The sequence below is a fragment of the Rissa tridactyla genome, chromosome 3 (genome assembly GCF_028500815.1).
Source record: "Rissa tridactyla isolate bRisTri1 chromosome 3, bRisTri1.patW.cur.20221130, whole genome shotgun sequence".
Taxonomy (NCBI): Eukaryota; Metazoa; Chordata; class Aves; order Charadriiformes; family Laridae; genus Rissa; species Rissa tridactyla.
The window spans coordinates 16,420,194-16,440,292 of record NC_071468.1 but is presented as its reverse complement, the minus strand read 5'-3'; the positions used below and the strand labels follow the sequence as shown (position 1 = coordinate 16,440,292).

At 37.7% G+C, this 20,099-nt stretch overlaps 1 protein-coding gene across 1 annotated transcript; it reads right to left on the bottom strand.

The window, feature by feature from the left end:
* Positions 1-1,340: 1,340 nt before the first annotated feature.
* LBR (lamin B receptor) lies at positions 1,341-19,006 on the bottom strand. The gene is made up of 14 exons (XM_054195088.1): positions 18,161-19,006; positions 16,687-16,867; positions 14,954-15,142; positions 13,240-13,323; positions 12,387-12,564; positions 11,604-11,800; positions 10,774-10,828; positions 8,563-8,757; positions 7,152-7,255; positions 6,810-6,935; positions 6,545-6,713; positions 6,143-6,223; positions 5,925-6,047; positions 1,341-3,819 (listed from the first exon to the last, which is right to left on the bottom strand). The coding sequence occupies exons 1-14, from the start codon at positions 18,172-18,174 to the stop codon at positions 3,659-3,661; spliced, it is 1,857 nt and encodes a 618-aa protein (XP_054051063.1). The 5' UTR covers positions 18,175-19,006; the 3' UTR covers positions 1,341-3,658.
* Between the last annotated feature and the right edge of the window lie 1,093 nt (positions 19,007-20,099).

The window sequence follows — 20,099 nt, the reverse complement described above, 5'->3', positions numbered from 1 at the left end:
CCACTCCCATGACAGGGCATGAAATCATTTTCTCATGGTACTCCGTAGCATTGTTTTTGCTCACATTTTTATATACAAAAGGGTAGAACTGATGATTTAAAAAAAGCTTCTCAAAAAAAATAATACAAATCCCGCATTCAGCTTTTCTGAAATGTTAAAAACATCAAAGCAGATCAAAGTATTTTAGAGAACTTCCCCACCAGAAGAGTGTTGGAGTTTTTGGTTTATCTACAGACAGCGCAAGATGTTCCCCACCCACACACAGGAGAGGTTTTACACCCACTCCCCCAAACAGCTTTTGCTCCCCGAGAGGCACTACCTATGCTTCTGGTGAGGTTTTCATGAGCTGTGCTAGATGTAGCTTAAGCAAACATTTTTATTACCTGTAGTAAGTAACTTTCGGTAGGCAAAATTATGATTCCTGTTCCTTTCACCATGGATCCTATTTCCACTAGAGTCCTGTTCACGTTAGGTGAAATTAGCACATTTATTTCCCGTGCAGCATCCCTTAAGCTGTAGCCCATGACTACATGGAGCATTGTTTGGTTTTGACTTCTGATAGAAGCTGTGGGAAAAAATACAATATAATACAGGCCGAACAAGCATTACCTTCTGTCTTTTTACAGTTAAAATGAATTTTATTTTTGGATTATCAGAATAGAGGAACAAAAAGAGGTAATGCATTAGCCTTGCCCGCTTCACTGGACGCCCTAAAGACCCACAACACCGTCACCAATTCACTTTGTAACAGCCATCAACCTACCCCGCCAGCAAGGACAGTCAGAGCGACAAAAGCCGGTGCCCCGATGCCCTGCTGTGCCAGCTCCACGTCTGACAACTCCCAGATACCTTAAATGAGCATTTCATTTCTCTGAAGCCATCATCTTTTCCAGTAATGACAATCGCTTTTCCCTAACTTAGCATCAACTGAAGTTACTGTCCACTGCAGGTTTCAGCCTGCTTTTCTTTCCCCTGCCACGCCACCTACTTCTTAGCACTTGATTTTCTTCAGTGCAGGCCGACGAGCAAGACAGGTGATGCAGACGCAGCTGCTTCAAAGAGCAAACGTGCTCTCAGGCTGACAGAGCATCTGTAAACTTTCGCGTAGAGAGAAGCAGAAAAGGGAGAAATGGAGATGTCCCTTTTATATGGAGAGACATCCTTTCATTAACGTTCTCAGAGAGGCTAAGAGGAGCACCATGCGTGACCTTGTAATGCTCACCCCACAGCCACAGATACAAAAGGAACTTCAACAAACTCGCATCTTTACTGAATAAGATAAACCACTTCTTTTTTTTCAGACACCACTGTGAACAGGGGGAAAAAAAAAAAAGCACTACTTAATTTTCAGCAAAAGCTTTATTCAGTTCATAGGCTTGTTTGTATTAAAAACAGTTACTTCAAAATCAAATTCACATAAAACTCGGCATGTAAATAAACTGGAGTTATCATTGGTCAAGCTCTGTTCCTGAAAGACAAGGGCTCCAAATTACATTTTAACAACCTTGTGTAGCAACAGATAAAACTGGGACGGCCGTAGCATCTCCTAGCTTAAAGGCTGAGGACTTAAACTGCCCCCTCCACCCACCCCCTCCCGGTACATTTTAAAACACCAGCTGCAAACTGGTGCAGTTAAATGATTGCTCTATTTTCCATTAACCCACTGGGCAACCATTGAAAAAAGTATCCCAGTTTAATCTGCGACTTCACAGGAGTAAATGCTCTTCAGCGTTGTTACAGGCACTGCTGTTTTCTTCCAGGAATCAAAGTACTTGTCTCAAAACATTTTCCTTACAACACTAACACACAGATTTTCGGAGGAGACTGTCACAATCAAGCTACATTATATACACTTCAAATGTACAATTCTCTGTTAAAAAAATGCCTGTGTACAAAATAGAGGGATCTTTTATTTAAAAAAATGCCATGCTAGATTTCATTACATCAACATTTTAAAAGAATTTAAATCAATTGATGAGTAATAGCAACATCCTGATTTATTAGGAACCTTCCTGCAAGCAAATGTAGAGGTACCCGCTCTGTATTTAAAATTCTAATAAGCTTTTTTTGGACAATTTGTGCTATAAACCTCATGTATGAGGTATGTGAAAAGTTGTGACGACAGAAGAAAAGTTAGTTAATGCAAAATTATTTTGGTAAAATATAAAATTATTCTACTTATGAAGTAAATCCTGCAAGGGCATCTCATTTACAGCCAGTTAGACAAAAACACAACTAGTGCCTAGTTACACATACATTAGTTAAAAAGTCAAATATATACAAAAATATATTAGAAAGTGGTTGAGTTTAACCACAGGCTCATGTAAAAAAATGTTGTTTTAAATAGCAATAGCAAAAAAATAGCTATTTTCTCTATCTGCAACAGTACAAAAGGCAAAACCTACATATGAGGTAGCAATGCCGAATTAAAAAAAAACAACTTTGGATTGAGGAGCATTTCCTGCATTTTCATAGCATATCTGTCAATACAAATATTTAAATGAACACTTCAATTGTTTCAAGAATTAATACATTAATTTACAAAAACCTTTATTCAATTAACGTTTTTAAAAAGAATTACTGGCAATGGATTTAGTTACTGATTTCCCTTGTTTCTAAAAAAAAGCTATCGCATTTTCAAATCCAAACACTGTACAGCAAAAAGGTGGAGGCTTTATTATACACACTCGGTAAACGCTATGGTACATTAAGACATAATTTACAAAGATGTGACTAAGCCAACTGTGGTCATTTCATTCTTTTCTGCCAAATACGCACACACTGCGCCTTTTGCTACCCCGTGTTCAGTGCTCGTTGCAGGATAAGGTTCACTACTCGCTTCCACAGCTCTGCCCACAGCTGAAACAAGTGTTTGTATCATCTACCTTCAGGAGCCTGAGCCAGAAGCGCGGCTCCTCTCTGGGGTCAGGGACGCTGCCAGGCAGCAGCTCAGAGTCCCCCCTGGTCCGTGCTGAAACTGCCTCAAGAATGCAGGGATGGGATGGGATGGGAAGGGACAGCTGTGCCCCTTCACATCTCCTGAGCCCATCCCTGCAGGGGCCACCTGAGCCTCCCTGACCAAAAAAAAAAGTCCCATTAATGAAAAGGCAGGAGGGGGACAATCACCCAGCTGAGCTGTGCCAGCTCCGGGCCCAGGCCCCTCAGGTGAGCCAAATCCTCTGCTTCCAGATCCACTGACCAAAAAGACCCTGCTGCTTTGGCAACCAAGTCAGACATCTGAAGTTAGATGGTACAAGTAACACCAAAAAATGAACTGGATGGAATTTCTGTATTTATTGCATTAAGAAAATAATATACTTTACATCACAGTGCTTAATTAAATGCAATAAAAAAATGTAAACTCAGGATGCTAGATAAAATTTAACTTGAAAAATTAGGGCTCCGAGACTTTTAAAAATTCACAATATTTTAAAAATTGAAGTCACAGACAGTCAGTTCACATAACTCACGTATTTAAGATGACTTGTAAATACCTGTTGATGCACTCCAATGTTTGGTCACTTTTTTCTTTCTTTTTTTTTTTTTTTAAAAAAAAGCCTAAATAACAAATAGACCAAGTGCAAAGGTAAGAGGTATATTTTTATTTGCAAAGAAACTAACTTTAGAAGTAATTTGCAAATCAGGCATCTGGAGTGCTCTAGTAGATGTAAGGAAATATGCGGTATGGTACACGCTGACAATACCTTTCCCATGCCAAGCCATATTTTTGCTTACAGTGATGTTCATCACGAGCTTCTCGATGAATAAGCAAACAGATGAAATATATCACGTAGAAATATGGTAAAATGTGATTAAAACCTGTAGAATAAAGTGAGAAAGTCACTTTAAATACAGAAAAAAAATTATCCAGAAGTGTTTGCTATTAACAACATCTACTAAGCTGGTGACATATGCTTGGTATGGCCTGCTGCATTTATACTCATATTGTAAAGCATCAAATACTCAAGGGATAGTGCAAAAATTGTGTGACATGTTTACATAGAGATAGGAAAAGACCCACAAAAACCATACTTAAAATTCAGTCTCAAAATCTGCCAACTTCATTCTCAATGCACATGCAAAGCAGGCACATATTTTAAGCTCTTTAGCTATCAAAACCAGGGAAATAGTTAAACCCCTGCAGCACCAAGCTGCCCCACAAAAGCCCCACTGGGTTTTCTCTATTTTGGCTGTAGGTGGTAACTCTAGCTTTGCTCAGAGCACACGACTTGACTTGTGGATGAAAAACTGGACATGGGCCAGCAATGTGAGCTCGCAGCCCAGAAAGCCAACCCCATCCTGGGCTGCATCACAAGAAGCGTGGCCAGCAGGTCGAGGGATGTGATTCTGCCCCTCTGCTCTGGTGAGACCCCACCTGGAGTACTGCGTCCAGCTCTGGAACCCTCAGCACATGAAAGATGTGGACCTGTTGGAGCAGGTCCAGAGGAGGGCCACAAAAAATGCTCAGAGGGCTGGAGCACCTCTGCTATGAGGACAGGCTGAGAGAGTTGGGGTTGTTCAGCCTGGAAAAGAGAAGGCTCCAGGGAGACCGTATTGTGGCATTTCAGCGGGCCTACAGGAAACACAGGGACAAACTTTTCAGCAGGGCCTGTTGCAATAGGACAAGGGGAAATGGTTTTAAACTAAAAGACGGTAGATTCAGGCTAGATAAAAGAAGAAATTTTTTACAATGAGGGTGGTGAAGCACTGGCACAGGTTGCCCAGAGCGGTAGTAGATGCCCCATCCCTGGAAACATTCATGGTCAGGCTGGACAGGGCTCTGAGCAACCTCACCTAGTTGAAGATGTCCCTGCTCATTGCAGAGGGGTTGGACTGGATGACATTTAAAAGTCCTTTTGAATCCAAACTATTCTATGATTCTATGATCCCTTCCCACCCATTCTCACCCACCAGGTAGCTATGGCAACACTTCCACTTCTGCCATTATGAGTCTGACAGAAGATGAGAGTCCTTCATTTTCATGGGGGAAATCCTCTTTCAGGGTACTGTCTACAAGCATATATGCTAATTTAGTATCATCTACTTCCAATTAAAATCCAAAATAAAATTAACCCCTGGAGGAACACCTGAACTCCAGCATCTGCTTTCAGCTGATGTCCGTGGTCAGGGCCTTAACCACTTGGTGACAAAGTCCCACTCTACCAAAACTCCATGTATCCCATAGTCTGCGAAAGTCAGACTGTGCCTCAGCTCTGTCTCAGAAGAGCATCTGTTGTGCTCATTTCCGTGCTTTAATAGAAGAGAAACTCCTTCAGACAAGGGAGGAGTCCGAAGCCATTTTTCAAACTTGAATGAGAGGGGGTCAGGACTACCATGATCAGATGTAATTTCTGAAACTCTCACTGCTCTTTCTAAACTCTGGCAAAGAATCAGGACTACAAAACCCCAGTGGACAAAAGGCTCCCTAATTTCCTTCAAGTGTAAACTTCATGGAAACTAGGAAGTAGTCATTAACAAAAAACTGACACAGAATTCCATTCCTTTCTGTTTGATGACTTTTTTTCATGTGTACTTTGCTTGAAGTCTATCCCTATATGTGGTAGCCCTTGTCTCCAAGGAAACTCCCACTTTCTGGGAACTTCCTTTGAAAACACTATAGCATAGCCACTAGCCTAAAAAAGTGTAAGGAGCAACTTATTAGCAAGCCCCATCGATACCAAATGATAAAGTGTCAGAAAGAAGAGTCAAATCTACAGTGTGATATGTCAAATCTATAGTAAGATATAAAGTATAAGGTGTAACAGAAAATAGGTGTCGCATTAAGCTTACAATATAGGAATTTGGATTCAGTTAATTATAGGTTTTAGTATCTCAAATAATTATCACTCTGTATTTCAAACCCAGTCAGATGCCAACACATACAAGCATTTTTGATAAAATCCACTTTAGTTTCAGGAACTTACCACAGGGTAGGGACCATGCTAGAGCCATGATGATGTCACCGAGATAATTAGGGTGACGAACAAAACCCCACCAACCCGTGACAAGAAGCCCCTTTCCAGTTGCAGTGGGTATAAATTTCAGATCTGTGAATAGAGTATTGTGGTCAAAACAACAATTGAAATGTGTATTTAACAAAGAGACGTTGTATAGCAATTGAACAAATAAAAAATGCACTTACAGGCCAATTTGGGATCTGCTGGATTCCTTCGGAAACTATTTTTCTGAGAATTTGCACTACGGAATATGTAATACCCAATACCTGAAAATAAATATTATTTTGTATTTTCAGTATTTTCCAGTTCTCCTTCCTTCAACAAAAGCACTCTGCTACATTTCATTCAAAACATTTAAGTCACTTCTACAACTGCAGACAGCATCCATCTAAAGATGCATTTCATAAAATGAGAATTTATTATTTTTTTTTGTATTAAACAGTAGCCAGACACATGCTTCCACCAGCTGTGGTAATACAGAAGACAGGATCATTGCACCTTAGCTAAAGCTTCACTTCACAACTCAAAGAAACAAAATCAGTGCTACACTGTTACCACCAGTAACAATAACATTTACCATAACTTACAGTTCAGAATGGTAATTGCAGCAGCAACAGGCCAAGAAATTGCAGTAGGATGACCAACTAAATAGAAGGCCTGCAGACTGTAGACAAACGGAACCCACACCAAATCTCCAAATGCTAGCATGAATCCAAATCCATCATGGGTAATGTCCATCGTAGTCAAAATCGCTTCCTAGAAACCAGGAGGAAGGAATTTAGAATTTACAAAGCGTCATTCATTTAACGTGATAATTAGACTTGGTAACAGTTTAATACAATTGCTATTTACCTCATTCCAAAGAGCATCCACCACATAAAGAAGCTGAAAGCTGTTCACGAGTATCATTGACAGAGATGGCATACTTTGATTGTGTATCTTCATCTCAGCCAATAGCATTGCCAAGTTTATAACAACCTAGTTTAGAAAGTATTTATTACAAATTTTCCTTTTAAGAGACAGCAGTGTTTTTGTTACATTACAGGACGTTTTAATACAGATGTTTTTGACCAATATTTGAGTTAAAAAAAAAAATAACAACCTATTTCACAAGCAATAGTTTGCAACTAACTACCAATAATAATTTGTGTGATACTTAAGCAGATAGAATAAAAATAACAATTACTGACTCACCCAGCCAATTAATCCTGGACGCAACTCACAGAAGTATTTGAGGTCAAAACTGCCAATACGAGGGTTTAATTCATGTCCAGTAAAAAAATCATAAACAAAATACCCTGCAGATAAGACATACTCTTTGTTAGCAATACTATTCCTTTTATTCTCTACTACACTCCCTACAGAGAAGTTCCTACTTTCTACTAACATTGGCTCATTAGAAATAAAAAAAGCATTTAATTTGTCAAGAAAAATGTAAGAGTATATGCAAAATACAAAGCAAAACCCACATGGTTTATATTTTAAGAAGCCCAAGTATTTTATTTGTTAGGAGGACTAAACACTTTCGAAGTTACTATAGTCTTATTTCTTCTGACATTTGTTCCTTCTTTATTTTCAGCCTTCTCCTGAACCTCACATCATAGTTACCATAGTCATGATCTTATAGTACTAATTAATTCTACTTTTCTTCCTCCTTCATTGCTCTTCTCTGCGAGCAAGAATTCCTTTAGCTGTAACAACAACCTGTCCATCAAAAGAGATGGACAAGAAGGAAAAAAACAATACCTTGACTTCAAGATATCCTACACTGAGTTAGCAAATAACAAACACTTTGGCAGAACAGTTAGAGAAAGCTACTGCATCACTTGCACAGACTAGAACTGCACTTTTCAAAGAAAAAATTATTTATGATCATTGTATTATTTCCCTTCACACACATACACACTGCACTGACAAGGAACTGAGGATATTTGAATATTTCATTTTATTACACTAAGTCTTCTGTCCATAAACTCCATTTCTTAGTCACCGTATGATCACTTTTAAAAGCAGTTTGTTTAATATTTAACATGAATTGATTTCTCAACCTATCTTTTGACCTACAAAAACATATGCATATAATTTGACACTTTCTAGGTAGGCACTCTCAAGACTGAATCAAAATCTCTTTTGAAAACTCAAGTCAGCTAACTAGATTTAAAAGTGCACAGCAAAGTAAGAGTTTTGAAATACACTGTAATTTCAAGTTCTGTACCTGACTTCCCACTGCCAAAATACCTAGATTTTTCAGTTTTTCTTTCTATTCTGAGCTGTTTCAGGAAAAGGCCTGTGAGCAGGGGCACTATGAAGCGAATGAGACAGCCCTCAGACAAATGCTTAAAACTGAAAGGAAGGAACGGTCCTGTCATCGCTAGGGTACTAGACCAGCCGAGATATTTTTGCATAAGCTATTCAAGACAATCCAACTAAAATTTTAAACATTTTACAGTATCCGAGTGTGAACAAAAAATTGCCGTTTGACTTGCAACATGAATTTTACATTGGTAGAAAGTCACAAAAGGCCCTAAATCTAGCCTTTAATTCATAAAAAATGAAACTGTAGCAAACAATTGGAAAGAAATTACCCAAAATATTTATTACTCACCAGAATTTCCACCTGGTGCTAGTTCTTCCTCAGGTGCTTTCAGGGACCGAATGTACAGATAAATGCTCAAGCCCATAGAGAAAGCTGCAGCTGACACTGCAAACTGCATGAAGTGATCATACAAATAATGAAGTTCAAATTCAAAGTATAATAAAGTTCCAATAGCTGCAGCAGTCAAAACAAAAGCATAAAACCCTAAAGGATGCAGAAGAAAAACATTATTAGCCAAAATAAAAAAATCATTCTGGTAGAACCTAACCCAATCCAGCCTTTCTGCATTTTTATGTCTATATTCCAATAATGTCTTACACATCCCATGCTCCTGAGGTTCAAACTCCTGGAGCACAGCAATATACCTATGATATTCTATCTATGCCCTGAAATTTCCTGTGCTTCAGGAAAGAACAGTAGGCAGGGACACTGAACGCTCCTGAATTTTTTACAACATAGGATCTAATTTCAGATTTTAGTGGAAAAATGGACACTGACACTACTACTGGATAACGACAGCAGGTCACAAAATCTTATCTGTGGGACAGCACAGATAACCATATTTTCTTCTTGGAATTATCTTCATATATACCTCAATACAGATAGCAGTAATTAAAGTATTAAAATAACTATCAAGTCAAGACTTCTGTACTTAGCAGTATAAAATCATGTAGAACAGAACGATGTCCAAATAGAAGCAGGCAGTTCTATACTGCTCTCACTTAAGTACCTTCTACGAACAACTTCCCAGGGTCACAAAGGCTGAGGTTAGAAGGGACCTCCACAGTCCATCTAGTCCAACTCCCCTGCTCAAGCAGGGCTACCTAGAACCGGCTGTCCAGGACCATGTCCACATGGCTTTTGAATATCTCCAAGGATGGAGACTCCACAACTTCTCTGTGCAACCTGCGCCCGTGCTCAGTTCCCCTCACAGTAAAAAAAAGTGTTTCCTGATGTTCAGATGGAACTTCCCATATTTCAGTTTGTGCCCATTGCATCTTATCCTGTCACTGGTCTTCCTTCTTTCCTCAGAGCTGCTTTGAGAATTTGCCTTTGAAGCAGCAAGAAGATGGCTTCTCTCTCTCTCTTTTTTTTTTTTTTTTTAAACTATCCAAACCATGTGGGTTATTTCCTCCCTTTATCAGAATGTGGAAAAAAACCCTGCAGGACTATGCCCCTACTAAAGACATAAGTCCAAAACAAAAAAGTTATGAGGCAACCTCCATATGACTCACTTTTGCAGGATGCAATTCATTCTGCCTCTGTGATTTACAGCCCTATTCCATCTTAAAAATGTGTCTTTAAAATGGTGCATCTTAACAGACTATGACAAAATCCCACTCAGCTTTTTAATATAATATTTGGATTCCATTACCATCAGACAGCCTCCTTGACAGACTAGTCAACTAAAGAGGTAGTCTGCAATACTCGCGAGGCATCAAAGTAGACTTCTCTGTTTAAGCCTGAAAAAGCAGGATGGCTGAAACATGTTAAACCCTACTCTAAACCTAGATGAGAAATTTGCCTTTTTTGTAGGAAGTGAAATCTGATCTGAATAAGGACCTCAGAACTATTCTCTGCCAGGCAAGAATAACAACATCTTAAATCAAGACACACTTCTTATTTGTCTATAAATCAGAGACATCCAAGATGAGATACAACACTTGGGATAAGATCTCTTCAGATCACTCCTTAACACCTCCCTCTGGGACAAGTATCCTTATTACACGGGTGTTACTAATGCTGCCTATCAGCAACTGCCTGTTTAGCAATTATGCAGGCAATATTGACAGGAGTCACCAGTCACAACTGGATGCAGACCAGGTACCCTATATAGCATAACATTTTGCTCTTGGGGCAGTTAGTTCCTGATCTTTCCTAACCACGTTCTTCCAAGAAAAAGTTCATCCTATCTTATGAAAGATTTACAACAGATACCTAGTGTCATGGTTTCAGCGTGGCTTTTGCTCTACCTATTAAGTTGTCTTTATCCCAACCCTCGAGTTTTTCCCTTCACTTTTACTCTTCTGATTCTCTCCCCCACCACAACTGGGGTGAGCAAGTGAGCAGCTGCTTGGTTCTAGCTGATGGCTGGGGTTAAACCATGACACCTAGTTTGATCGTAGAGCATATCTTTCATCACTTGTATCTTATGGTACTGAGAACTGAAAATCAGATAGCAGTATCACATTTCAGAATAAGCAACTGCAACACACTTACCATTTATCCGGTAGTGCAGTTTCCTTCCATTTGAAAGGGGCAGGCCTTCTACAACCTAGGAAGAATAAAATACTAGTGTTTCAACCAAGTACTTGCCAGGGGGCACCGGCAGAGGAGGGAAATGAAGCACCTCTCTGCCACAAAGATATTCAATCAAGGTAACCAACTGGACGCATTCAAATCTGGAGATCATGGATTGTTCTCAAAAGCATACTTTGGTTATCAAAAGGGTAACAGTTTCAAATAGAAACACTAAAAAAAAAACCTCTTCCTAACCAGCCTCAAGAAAACATAACGGCTCCAATCATTGTAAACATGTATAGCAACAGAACAACATGACTGAACGATCTATTTATTCTTGAGTTCTTTCAGAATCTGCCAGTATCCCTCAAGTCACAAAAAGAGGGAAACAAGCATTTGCCCAATACACATATGGCTAGAATCATTTGTAGATTCCTGTAAGTGAAGATTACATTCCAAACTACTGGCTATCAATAAGAAACTAAGTATCAAAGACTTTGTTGATTTAAAAGTCAGATACCTGAAATTCTTCTAGAATTCTATCAAGCAAATTTTACCCATGTTTTGATTTGAACTCCCATATAATGCCTTCTGCCTTTTCTACTGTAACTATGAAACGCATAGGCATTAAGTTCTTAACAAACTGTGCTATTTCAAGGTTACAGAAATCTGCAGTAGCCATATTCCAGCTTAATATGGAAGACTAATTGATTTCCTTTCAAATTCACTGCTTTAAGAACATACCCTATCTTCAAGCCTAACGCACAAATGAATTATCCATGAGACCCAATTGCTACTGAACAGCTTACCTTTCCAATTGGCAGTAAGTAAAACAGAGCTTGAAGGAAAAACCACAGAAGAAAAACACCAAACACTCTAGCCTCCCAAAGGCTTTCAAGTGCTGGGAGAGGAAGAGGGACGTTCATAAGACTGGGGTCATCTTGTTTGCACATCAACAGCAAGTAGAATACAGTAGCAGGCAGGAAAAATATCAGCATGAAGGTCCCTGTAAATAGGCATCATGCCATATTAGAAGATAAACATAGAAAATAAAAAAAAAATAGTTTCAATCCCACTACTAAAGCTTGATATTAACTTTAGTAACAAAGAAGAGGTTGTTATTTTCTATTTCTGAAGCCAGACACCATCAATTCCCCCATCACTTAATGGGACACAGAGACATTCTTCTCACTCCTATATGGGGTCATATAACCAAACCAAAGGATCACACCCACTGCATCCCTTTAGAACCGTATAAAATATACTTTACTGTCAAGTTCAAAGCACTTAGGTTTTGAAAACGTAAAAACTTCGCTAGTTAATTCTTAAATTTAATTTGGAAATATTTAAATCTCATTGTGCAAGGGAAGGCTCAAGATCTTCACTGTATTTCACAAAAGAAACAAGTGTAACAACAGTTCTTTGACTGCCACCAATACCAGTACGGACTACGTGAAGCACTGTCATATGACTCTGGATTCTGCAGCCATGGTCCAAAATCAGAAAAACAGTTCTTGACACCGCAGTATGGTCAATAAGTAAAAACCATAAAAGTACTATTTTTCCACTACTACAACAGTTTGCACACATACCAATTCTTCCACCAAACTCTAGTTCCTTTGTTTTTGATGATGCTTTCTCAATTGTTTTTATTGTCTCAAAAATCTTTTTCTCCGAATATATCTCTTCTTTTTTCTTTTCTTCTTTTCTTGGGCGCAAGCTGTACTGTTCAAGTACACGCTCTGTTTCCAGGTCTGGCTTCAACTTTTGCTGTTAATAAATAAAAATAATTTACTAACAAGATTCCCAGTGATTTTACCTTATTTTACTCCCACGTTTAATATTTAAGAGGACATAATCCACTATAAAACACCAATATACAATGTCTTCTACTTCTACACAGTACTTAAGTTTATGCATTTATATGGAGAGCCTGCTAAGACCAGTTTCATTGTGACTACGTAAGGCCATGATTACTTACCAGCAGCAGTCCCAGTACAGGTCATCCATTCCCACCCTCCTCCCCTCCTTTCTTCCATAACTCCGTGCATTAGCTAGCAATCAGGACAAAAGAACTGATTTCGGGGAAAAAAACCACAAAAAACAAACCAAAATCAAAAACCACACCCCCCAAAAAAACCCACTTCCTATGGCCAAACATTCACACTGTAAAAACATGGGAATGAGCACAAGTCACCAGTGAGGGTCTGATGGAAAAAACAAACAAACAAACAAGAAAAACGAGTGTTATGTAGCTCCAGTACTCTTCCCTTCTGACAATTTCATCTGCCTCTCCCCTAAACTTAGCTAGCTGAACTTATTTGACCACTAAGTTTTATGCTGCATTCTATTCATCCTTGGTTACTGTATTACCCTTTTCTAAGGATTCTGAGAAAGCCAAGTTAAAATGTGACATAAAACTAAGAGCAAATACAATGTTCATACCTCCAAAGTTATGCGTGATGTGTCATTTCTTTCCGTACTTTCAGGTTCACCATTGTACCTTCTGGTGTTATTCTCACTTGGTTTCTAGTTTAAACAAAAAACATGGGTTTAGCTTGCTGAAAATAACAGCTGCATTAAGTATAACACGAATAATTAAAAACACTATCTAGTCTTTTTCAACTGTAACTGCTCTGGTTTTCTCCACAGGAAAACAAGTGGGTTCAATACCCAAAGTACAAACAGTATGGACAGTTTCAGCTCACAAACAAGGGAAGAAAACTTACTAAGGGAAAGGTTACTAATTTTTTTTTTTTTAATAAACAGTGAAGTTATGAGAAAATACAGCTTCCCAGTTACTTTTTACTCATCCTTAGGAACTGCCAGGTACAAAATATATGTCTATAATAATTTTATTAGGAAATTGGAAGAAAATTCAGTGTCCTATACATAATGCTGCTCTGCAGGACCGAAAGTTTGGTTTTTCGTTAAAAATCTTTCTAAGAAACAAATTCACTTACAAAAATTCTTTTAATGAGTCTAGCTAACACAACTCTGAGAAGACACAACTCATGTTTTATTTCAACTTAAGCTTTGTTGAAAAGGACCAGGTCATTCCAGTCATACAACAACCAATAGATCAATCCTACTCCTCAATTAGAAGCCAGGAGAAAAACACCAAAGATATTTTAACATTTTTGTCCAAAGTAAAATGTATCTGCTGGCTACAAACTACTTAAAATGAGCATATGGTCCACAGGCTATGCAGTGGGTCACACAGCTCAAAGCAGTTCACTGCAAAACAAAAACCGCAGCAACTTCAGTGCCAAAGAATGCTTTTTGTAGTAGCAATTTACTAAATCTATCTATTTATATTCAGTTTACATTGGGCCAGTTAAGTTTAGTTGAAACCTTACTAAAACCTATGTATTTTCAATAGATCATCAGAAAACATGTCCTATTCAAAGAACTGTGTCTCAGACAAGTATCATTTGAAGCTTTCGAGAGCACAAGAGGCAGAAGAAATGCTGTTTGTATCTTAATGGAGAAACACCAGCACCATTTTTAGAACTCAATATAACGTTCACAAAAAGGCCAAGAACAAACATGACGAACTTCAGCTAAAAACCAGATATTTGATAAACTTATAAATCCTTACAGGATGGTTTTTATAATGAAAACAGTTCTGCAGTATCATCAGTCAGCAAGGCCATATATATATATATATATATATTCCACGATTGCAGCAATTCTCTCACAGAAGCTTCACGTCTTCCATTACTATTTTAATGAACTGTATACGAAAACAGAACTCATTTTATTTCAAATTCTAATACCTATCTGCTACATATTGATCAATACATCTTGAAAGTAGGCTAACTTCCTTTGCCCCATTTCACAAGTGAGAACATATGAATGACTTCGATATTAAAATATTAAAGAATTTGTGTTTGAGTTCTGCGAACTTCACGGTACCACCAAATTCAAATAGAACTTAACAACATACATTTGCTTTTCAAGAATTTCCTCACAACTTAGCGAGCTAGAAAGCCTATTTTCAAAGAAAAAAATGCAGTTATGAGATACACTTTTGCAGCTAATCTTGTTGTTCAGGGAACATGACCTACAGCTGGCTTTTACAATAATAAACCCAGCATGCATCAAACAAATCTTTTGCAACCCCCCCCCTCCCAGAACAAACAAACAAAACTAATACCAGTAGAGCTATGTTGGTTTCCTGAATGGTCTTCTTTTTGTCATCTTTACGTTCTCTGCTTTGGGAAGAAGAACGACGCCTGCCTTTTGCTGGCCGACCAGGAGATCTAGATCGAGACCTGCTAGTACTTCTTCTGGATGGAGAACTTGAAGAGGACTGGCTTTTCCTGTGCTTGAACGATGACTGTGACTAAAAGAAAAAGAGTAAGAAAGCAAAATCTTATCTTAGGTGTTCCAAAGAACAATGTTAGAAGCTTGGGGGTTTTGTGATGAGGACTCTGGCATATAGTTCTACAGAATTGTCCATTATTTACCAATGCTGTACAAAGGCTGTTAAGAAAGAGCAACTACAGCACACTCATTTTGCTGGCAATACCCAAATAATCCTGTCCGAAGTCCAACTACTGACAATTCTTGTCAAAGCTACAGAAATCAGGATACGGATGTAAGCTATCAATGTAAGTACTGAGCTCTTAAGCATGCTGCCCTCTTAAGCCTTTGCACAAGTAAATGAAATTACAGCCATCTCTTAAGCCTTAAGAGACAGCAATTATTTCAATTACTTAGCTTTATTAATACATTTGGCATATTGAGATGCAATGATCCGATTTAGACAACACAGTTCAGATCAACATTAAAAAAAACCAAGTCGGCTAAATCATTAAAGTAGATGTGATAACCAATTTCGTTAAGTTTTCCCCAAAAGCACCCAGTTCTATTTTTCTGTGAAGCTTACAATGCTTATTTTCCCATGTAAAATTTCCACAACACAATTTTTATAAAGCACAAATGTTTATGACAAAAGAAAGGTATCTTCTCAGCTTTAGTCTGCTAACCTGCAAGCACAAAGTAAACCAGCTAGAGAGTCTTAAAGTAGTGAAAATGTTTGTCTAGCTCAAGGCATAAATATTGTGTCCCAAAAGAAAAGGTCAGTTACAGGGCATGTACACACTGCCACTAAAAAGTGGAACTAAAGTTCACATAAAGACACACAAATTAGCTTTGAAATTACACAGGTTCCAGAACAGGTCTTAAAAACCAACTACAGCAAACACTGAAATAGCTTTTTCACTCGTGCATTATCACATGTTAAATGAAACTTGTACACAGAGTTTTAAAGGCCTTTATTAGTAACAGATGATGAAATAATAAACATATATAAAGAGGAAGTGATGTGCTCACGTACGTATAACATGACCCTTTTTCAAAAGTCCGTAACCATCACAAAGCAAAATACCTTATGAAGCCTTTGGGGACCTAAAACAGTATAAGTTATTGACATATGTTTTTAAGCATGTGCTGAAAGGATATGCACTATTTATATTTACAGTAATCCTTAAATACATGCTTGCATTTGTTTTCAAATTTTCTTATTTAGAAGTGGAAAAAAGTCAAATTAGTATCAACCCTCTAATAACTAGTTGAAAAAAAATTTTCACGAACAATCATGCTGTAGAATTCCTGAATAATTAGACTTGGTTTTCCCCAAATGTATCACTGTTTTTCCAACAGAGAGAAAACAATCGCACTTCTTTAAAGACAGGGTCAGCATTCTGAACCTAAACTTGCGATGTCACGTAGGAAAAAGATATTATTTCGCACCAATTCATTGAAGAAACAGTTAATGAAAACTTGCAAAGCAACTATCCAATTATAAGTTGTATTTTATCCACATCACAAAATCAGCATCGTCTTCCATTAGAAATATTGGTAATTACATAGAAGCGTACTAACCCTTATATCACTTTCTTTCAACTCAAGTTCAGTCCCATCTTTGTACTTAACAGTATAAAGATGAGAAACATCATTGTAACTAGTCACTTGTACTTCATAGTACAGGACACTTCCTGGCCAACGGCCCATCACCATCTCGCCATCAGCAAACCTCCGGTTTGGCATTTTCCAAAAGGAATACCTAGAAAAGAAATAAATCAACACATGTGTCAGCAAAACATTAGACTTGATTTTTTGCCTACTCTCTTTTGTATCATTTAGGCTGGAGCAGGTAAATTTTAAAGTAAACAACTCTTCACATTAAATAGGCAAAAAGCTGCCTGGTAAGAAAAAAGGCAATCAACTCTTTTCCAAATTAATAGTAGACAGAAGAAATAGGCTTAAAGTAGAGCAAAGATTTAAGTTAGATGTTATGAATAAATGGTAAATTGTATCAATAGTATATCTAGACCAGTATTCAGCTATGATATACAATCTCCATCATCAGAGACCATCAAAAGTAGGGAAAAGCATATATTTGACCAAAATTACATAACACAGTTGATCTTATCTTGATCTTATCTAGAGGGAAAAAAGTAAATTAGATGGTATCTAAGTGTCTTTTAACCCCCTTTTCCTGTGGTTCTACAAAGATTATAGAAGTGATGATTTCTAAGTGTTAAAATATCCCAAATCTATTCAGTACACACAGCCACATTACATACTTTCTTCAATTTGTTATGCCAAACACTCAAACACCAGAATTTAGGCTCCTGTCTGGGTTGAATATTTTCTCTTTTCCACCTATTTAGCACAAGGCATGTAATGCCTTCTGCAGGGGCCTTTAGGAAAACAAAGTACAGCATCAGAACAATCACATAATAGCCTGAAAAACTGAATTCTATCCACCTATCTGCACCGTAAGGTTTTCACTTGATATTAGCAAAACAGGGTTTAAGTGACTACCACCCTTAGTCTATCGTTCCAGGTTGCTGGGAAAAAAAACCCCAACTGCAACATAAGGGAAGTTATGTTTTTAAATGTAAAGTCCTGTGTGACTCTTTGGAAAGTGCCTTGTATTATGTAATTGCCATTTGAAAACAGGCATCCATAGCACAAGATACTTTTAACTTGAACTTCTGTGACTCAGGCCTCAATGTATAAAGTGAAGGTATCTTAAAAGTCTAACGTAAAATACATGCTAATTTATGCATTATCACCATTCGTATGATGAACATCGGAAATTAGAATACGAAGAGGGAGAACCAAACAAACCAGCAAATGTTTTTGTTTCTAGGTGTTTTAACTCATTTGCTGTAAATAAGATGTAAAGCCACTCAAAATGAGGTGAAAGCAAATATTTAACTCATTCATTACACATTAACTAACCTGCAGTGAAGACTTAGATTCTTTGGCAAAAAAATACTGTTAATACGCCATCACAGACCTTCATAACACATTGGGGGATGGGACTAAATGAGGCTTTCCAACCAACCTGCATTCTGGCATTTCCTGAAGCTGCTGCTGCTGCTGTTGGATTTTACAACTGTGAAGCTCTCCAAGTCAAAGAAGAAACCAAAATCTCAGCAAAATTCCCTCATGTGGACTTTACAGCTAATATTCCTAATTGCTTCAGAACAGAAACATGTAGCCACCTCCTTTGCTGTATAATATTTGAAGGAGCAAAAAGATTAAGTTTTATCATTTGGTTTCACTGACACTTGCCAGTTAGAAAAATGATGAGAGTTCTAGTCCATGCTTGTATGCACATACTCTTCCAGCTCATCTGTCTTCTACCTAGTGATTCTTGTCCCAGTCTCTTCTTATTTTCTTACTTTCTGAATTCCTACTCCTCTGACCCTATTTTATCGCAGTCAGTTGAACCTCAAACTGATATATTAGTTTCTTATGACTTAGTAAAATACAATCTACGTATTTTCATTTTAAATTCTTCTCCATTCTTTCCTTACCACCCTTTTAATTCCTTGGGGGTTTTCATCCTTTTCTGCTCTAGTTCGCCAAACTAGTTCCAGTTGCTCATCACCATCTGGGCTCAAGATTTGATCTCAATCCTCATCTCCTTGTCCCATCTTCTCACCCGAAAGACAGTTCTTTAGGAGATCCACATCTACTACTGCTCTTTCCCCAGTCTCTTGCACAGTTCCAGCTTCTTCCTTCTCTTCCATAAATAGTCTATACACAGGTCCTCCACCAAGTCCAGTTACAGCTTTCACTATCTGTCATAACCTGATCTATGACTTGATTTCCTCTTTGCCATTTACTTCCTACGCTCCAGCCAACTGTTTCTTCTCTTGACCTGGAACACATCAGGCATCGTCTGTAAACTCAGAGCCTGACCAGGACAAAGCTGCCAGATCCTAGGGCAAAGGATGTGAAGTTGTGAAAAACAGAATCTTTGGAGTTTAAGTCCTTTTTGAAAAAGGGAAACATTTTTTCACAAAGTTGTTACTAATGACAGTTAAACTGATTTTTATGATTTAGAACAACCACTTCAAAATTTAGATAATTTCATAGGCATAATAAACAAACTTCAAACCCCAGCATTTTTGTATACAAACATTAAGATAGCCCAAAGGAAAGATAACCTGATGATTTAATTCTTTTTAAAAGCAGAAAGACCTTCCCCTCCTCCAACCTTTTTCTCAAAAGGAGCTGATAGTTTTAAGTTGGAAAACTGTGGCTGAAGGACCTGAAGCTAAATCAATATTATGTAATTCAGCCTGAGGTAGATATCAACAATATGAAATTCCAGAACAAATAGTTTTAAGCAAGTGGAAATATTATCCTGTGATTCAAAAGTAATGAACAATCTTATTAATGGAAATACCTACTTATTTTTCCATTTTTTTCCTTAAATATTAAAGCTTAATAATGAGAACAAATATTAAACACTAAAAAAGTAAATACTACTTCTTACCCTATCAAAAGTTACCACCTTGTTCTGCACCTCTGTGCCTCCTCTGAGGGAGGTTTGTAACGCTCATTCCATATATCCCACTTCAAAAAGCTACACCTTTTAAAGGCAGCTTTCATCTGTTCAGATAACAAAAAACATTACTGTCATCAAGAAAAATAAAGGTAGGGAGTCTTTAAAAAAAATACAGTTTAGAAATTACATTTTAAATTTACTGCTCTTTCAAGCTCTACACACAACCCTGGTAATTTTTAGGGTACCAGCTGTCACCAGCCTAATGTTCAAAGTAGTCCTATACAAACCTTTTAATTCACAGAGCTTCAAAATATATCTCCAAGTGACCTCAAAAGGCAAATTATTTCATACAATGACTCCTGTACTATACAGATATCTAATTGCAAATATATTCACTTTCTCCTAAGATGAAGTTTCTGTTTTCTGCACCATTATGATTTTCCTTTAGGAACCCAGATTCTAAGGGAATGGGTCAAAAGGATTT

Coding starts and splice junctions, on each gene's coding strand:
- LBR (XM_054195088.1), bottom strand. Junction 15,143..16,686: donor TGAAAGAAAGTGATATAAGG/GTTAGTACGCTT, acceptor TTTTTCTTTTAG/TCACAGTCATCGTTCAAGCA. Junction 11,801..12,386: donor AGAGTTTGGTGGAAGAATTG/GTATGTGTGCAA, acceptor GCCTATTTACAG/GGACCTTCATGCTGATATTT.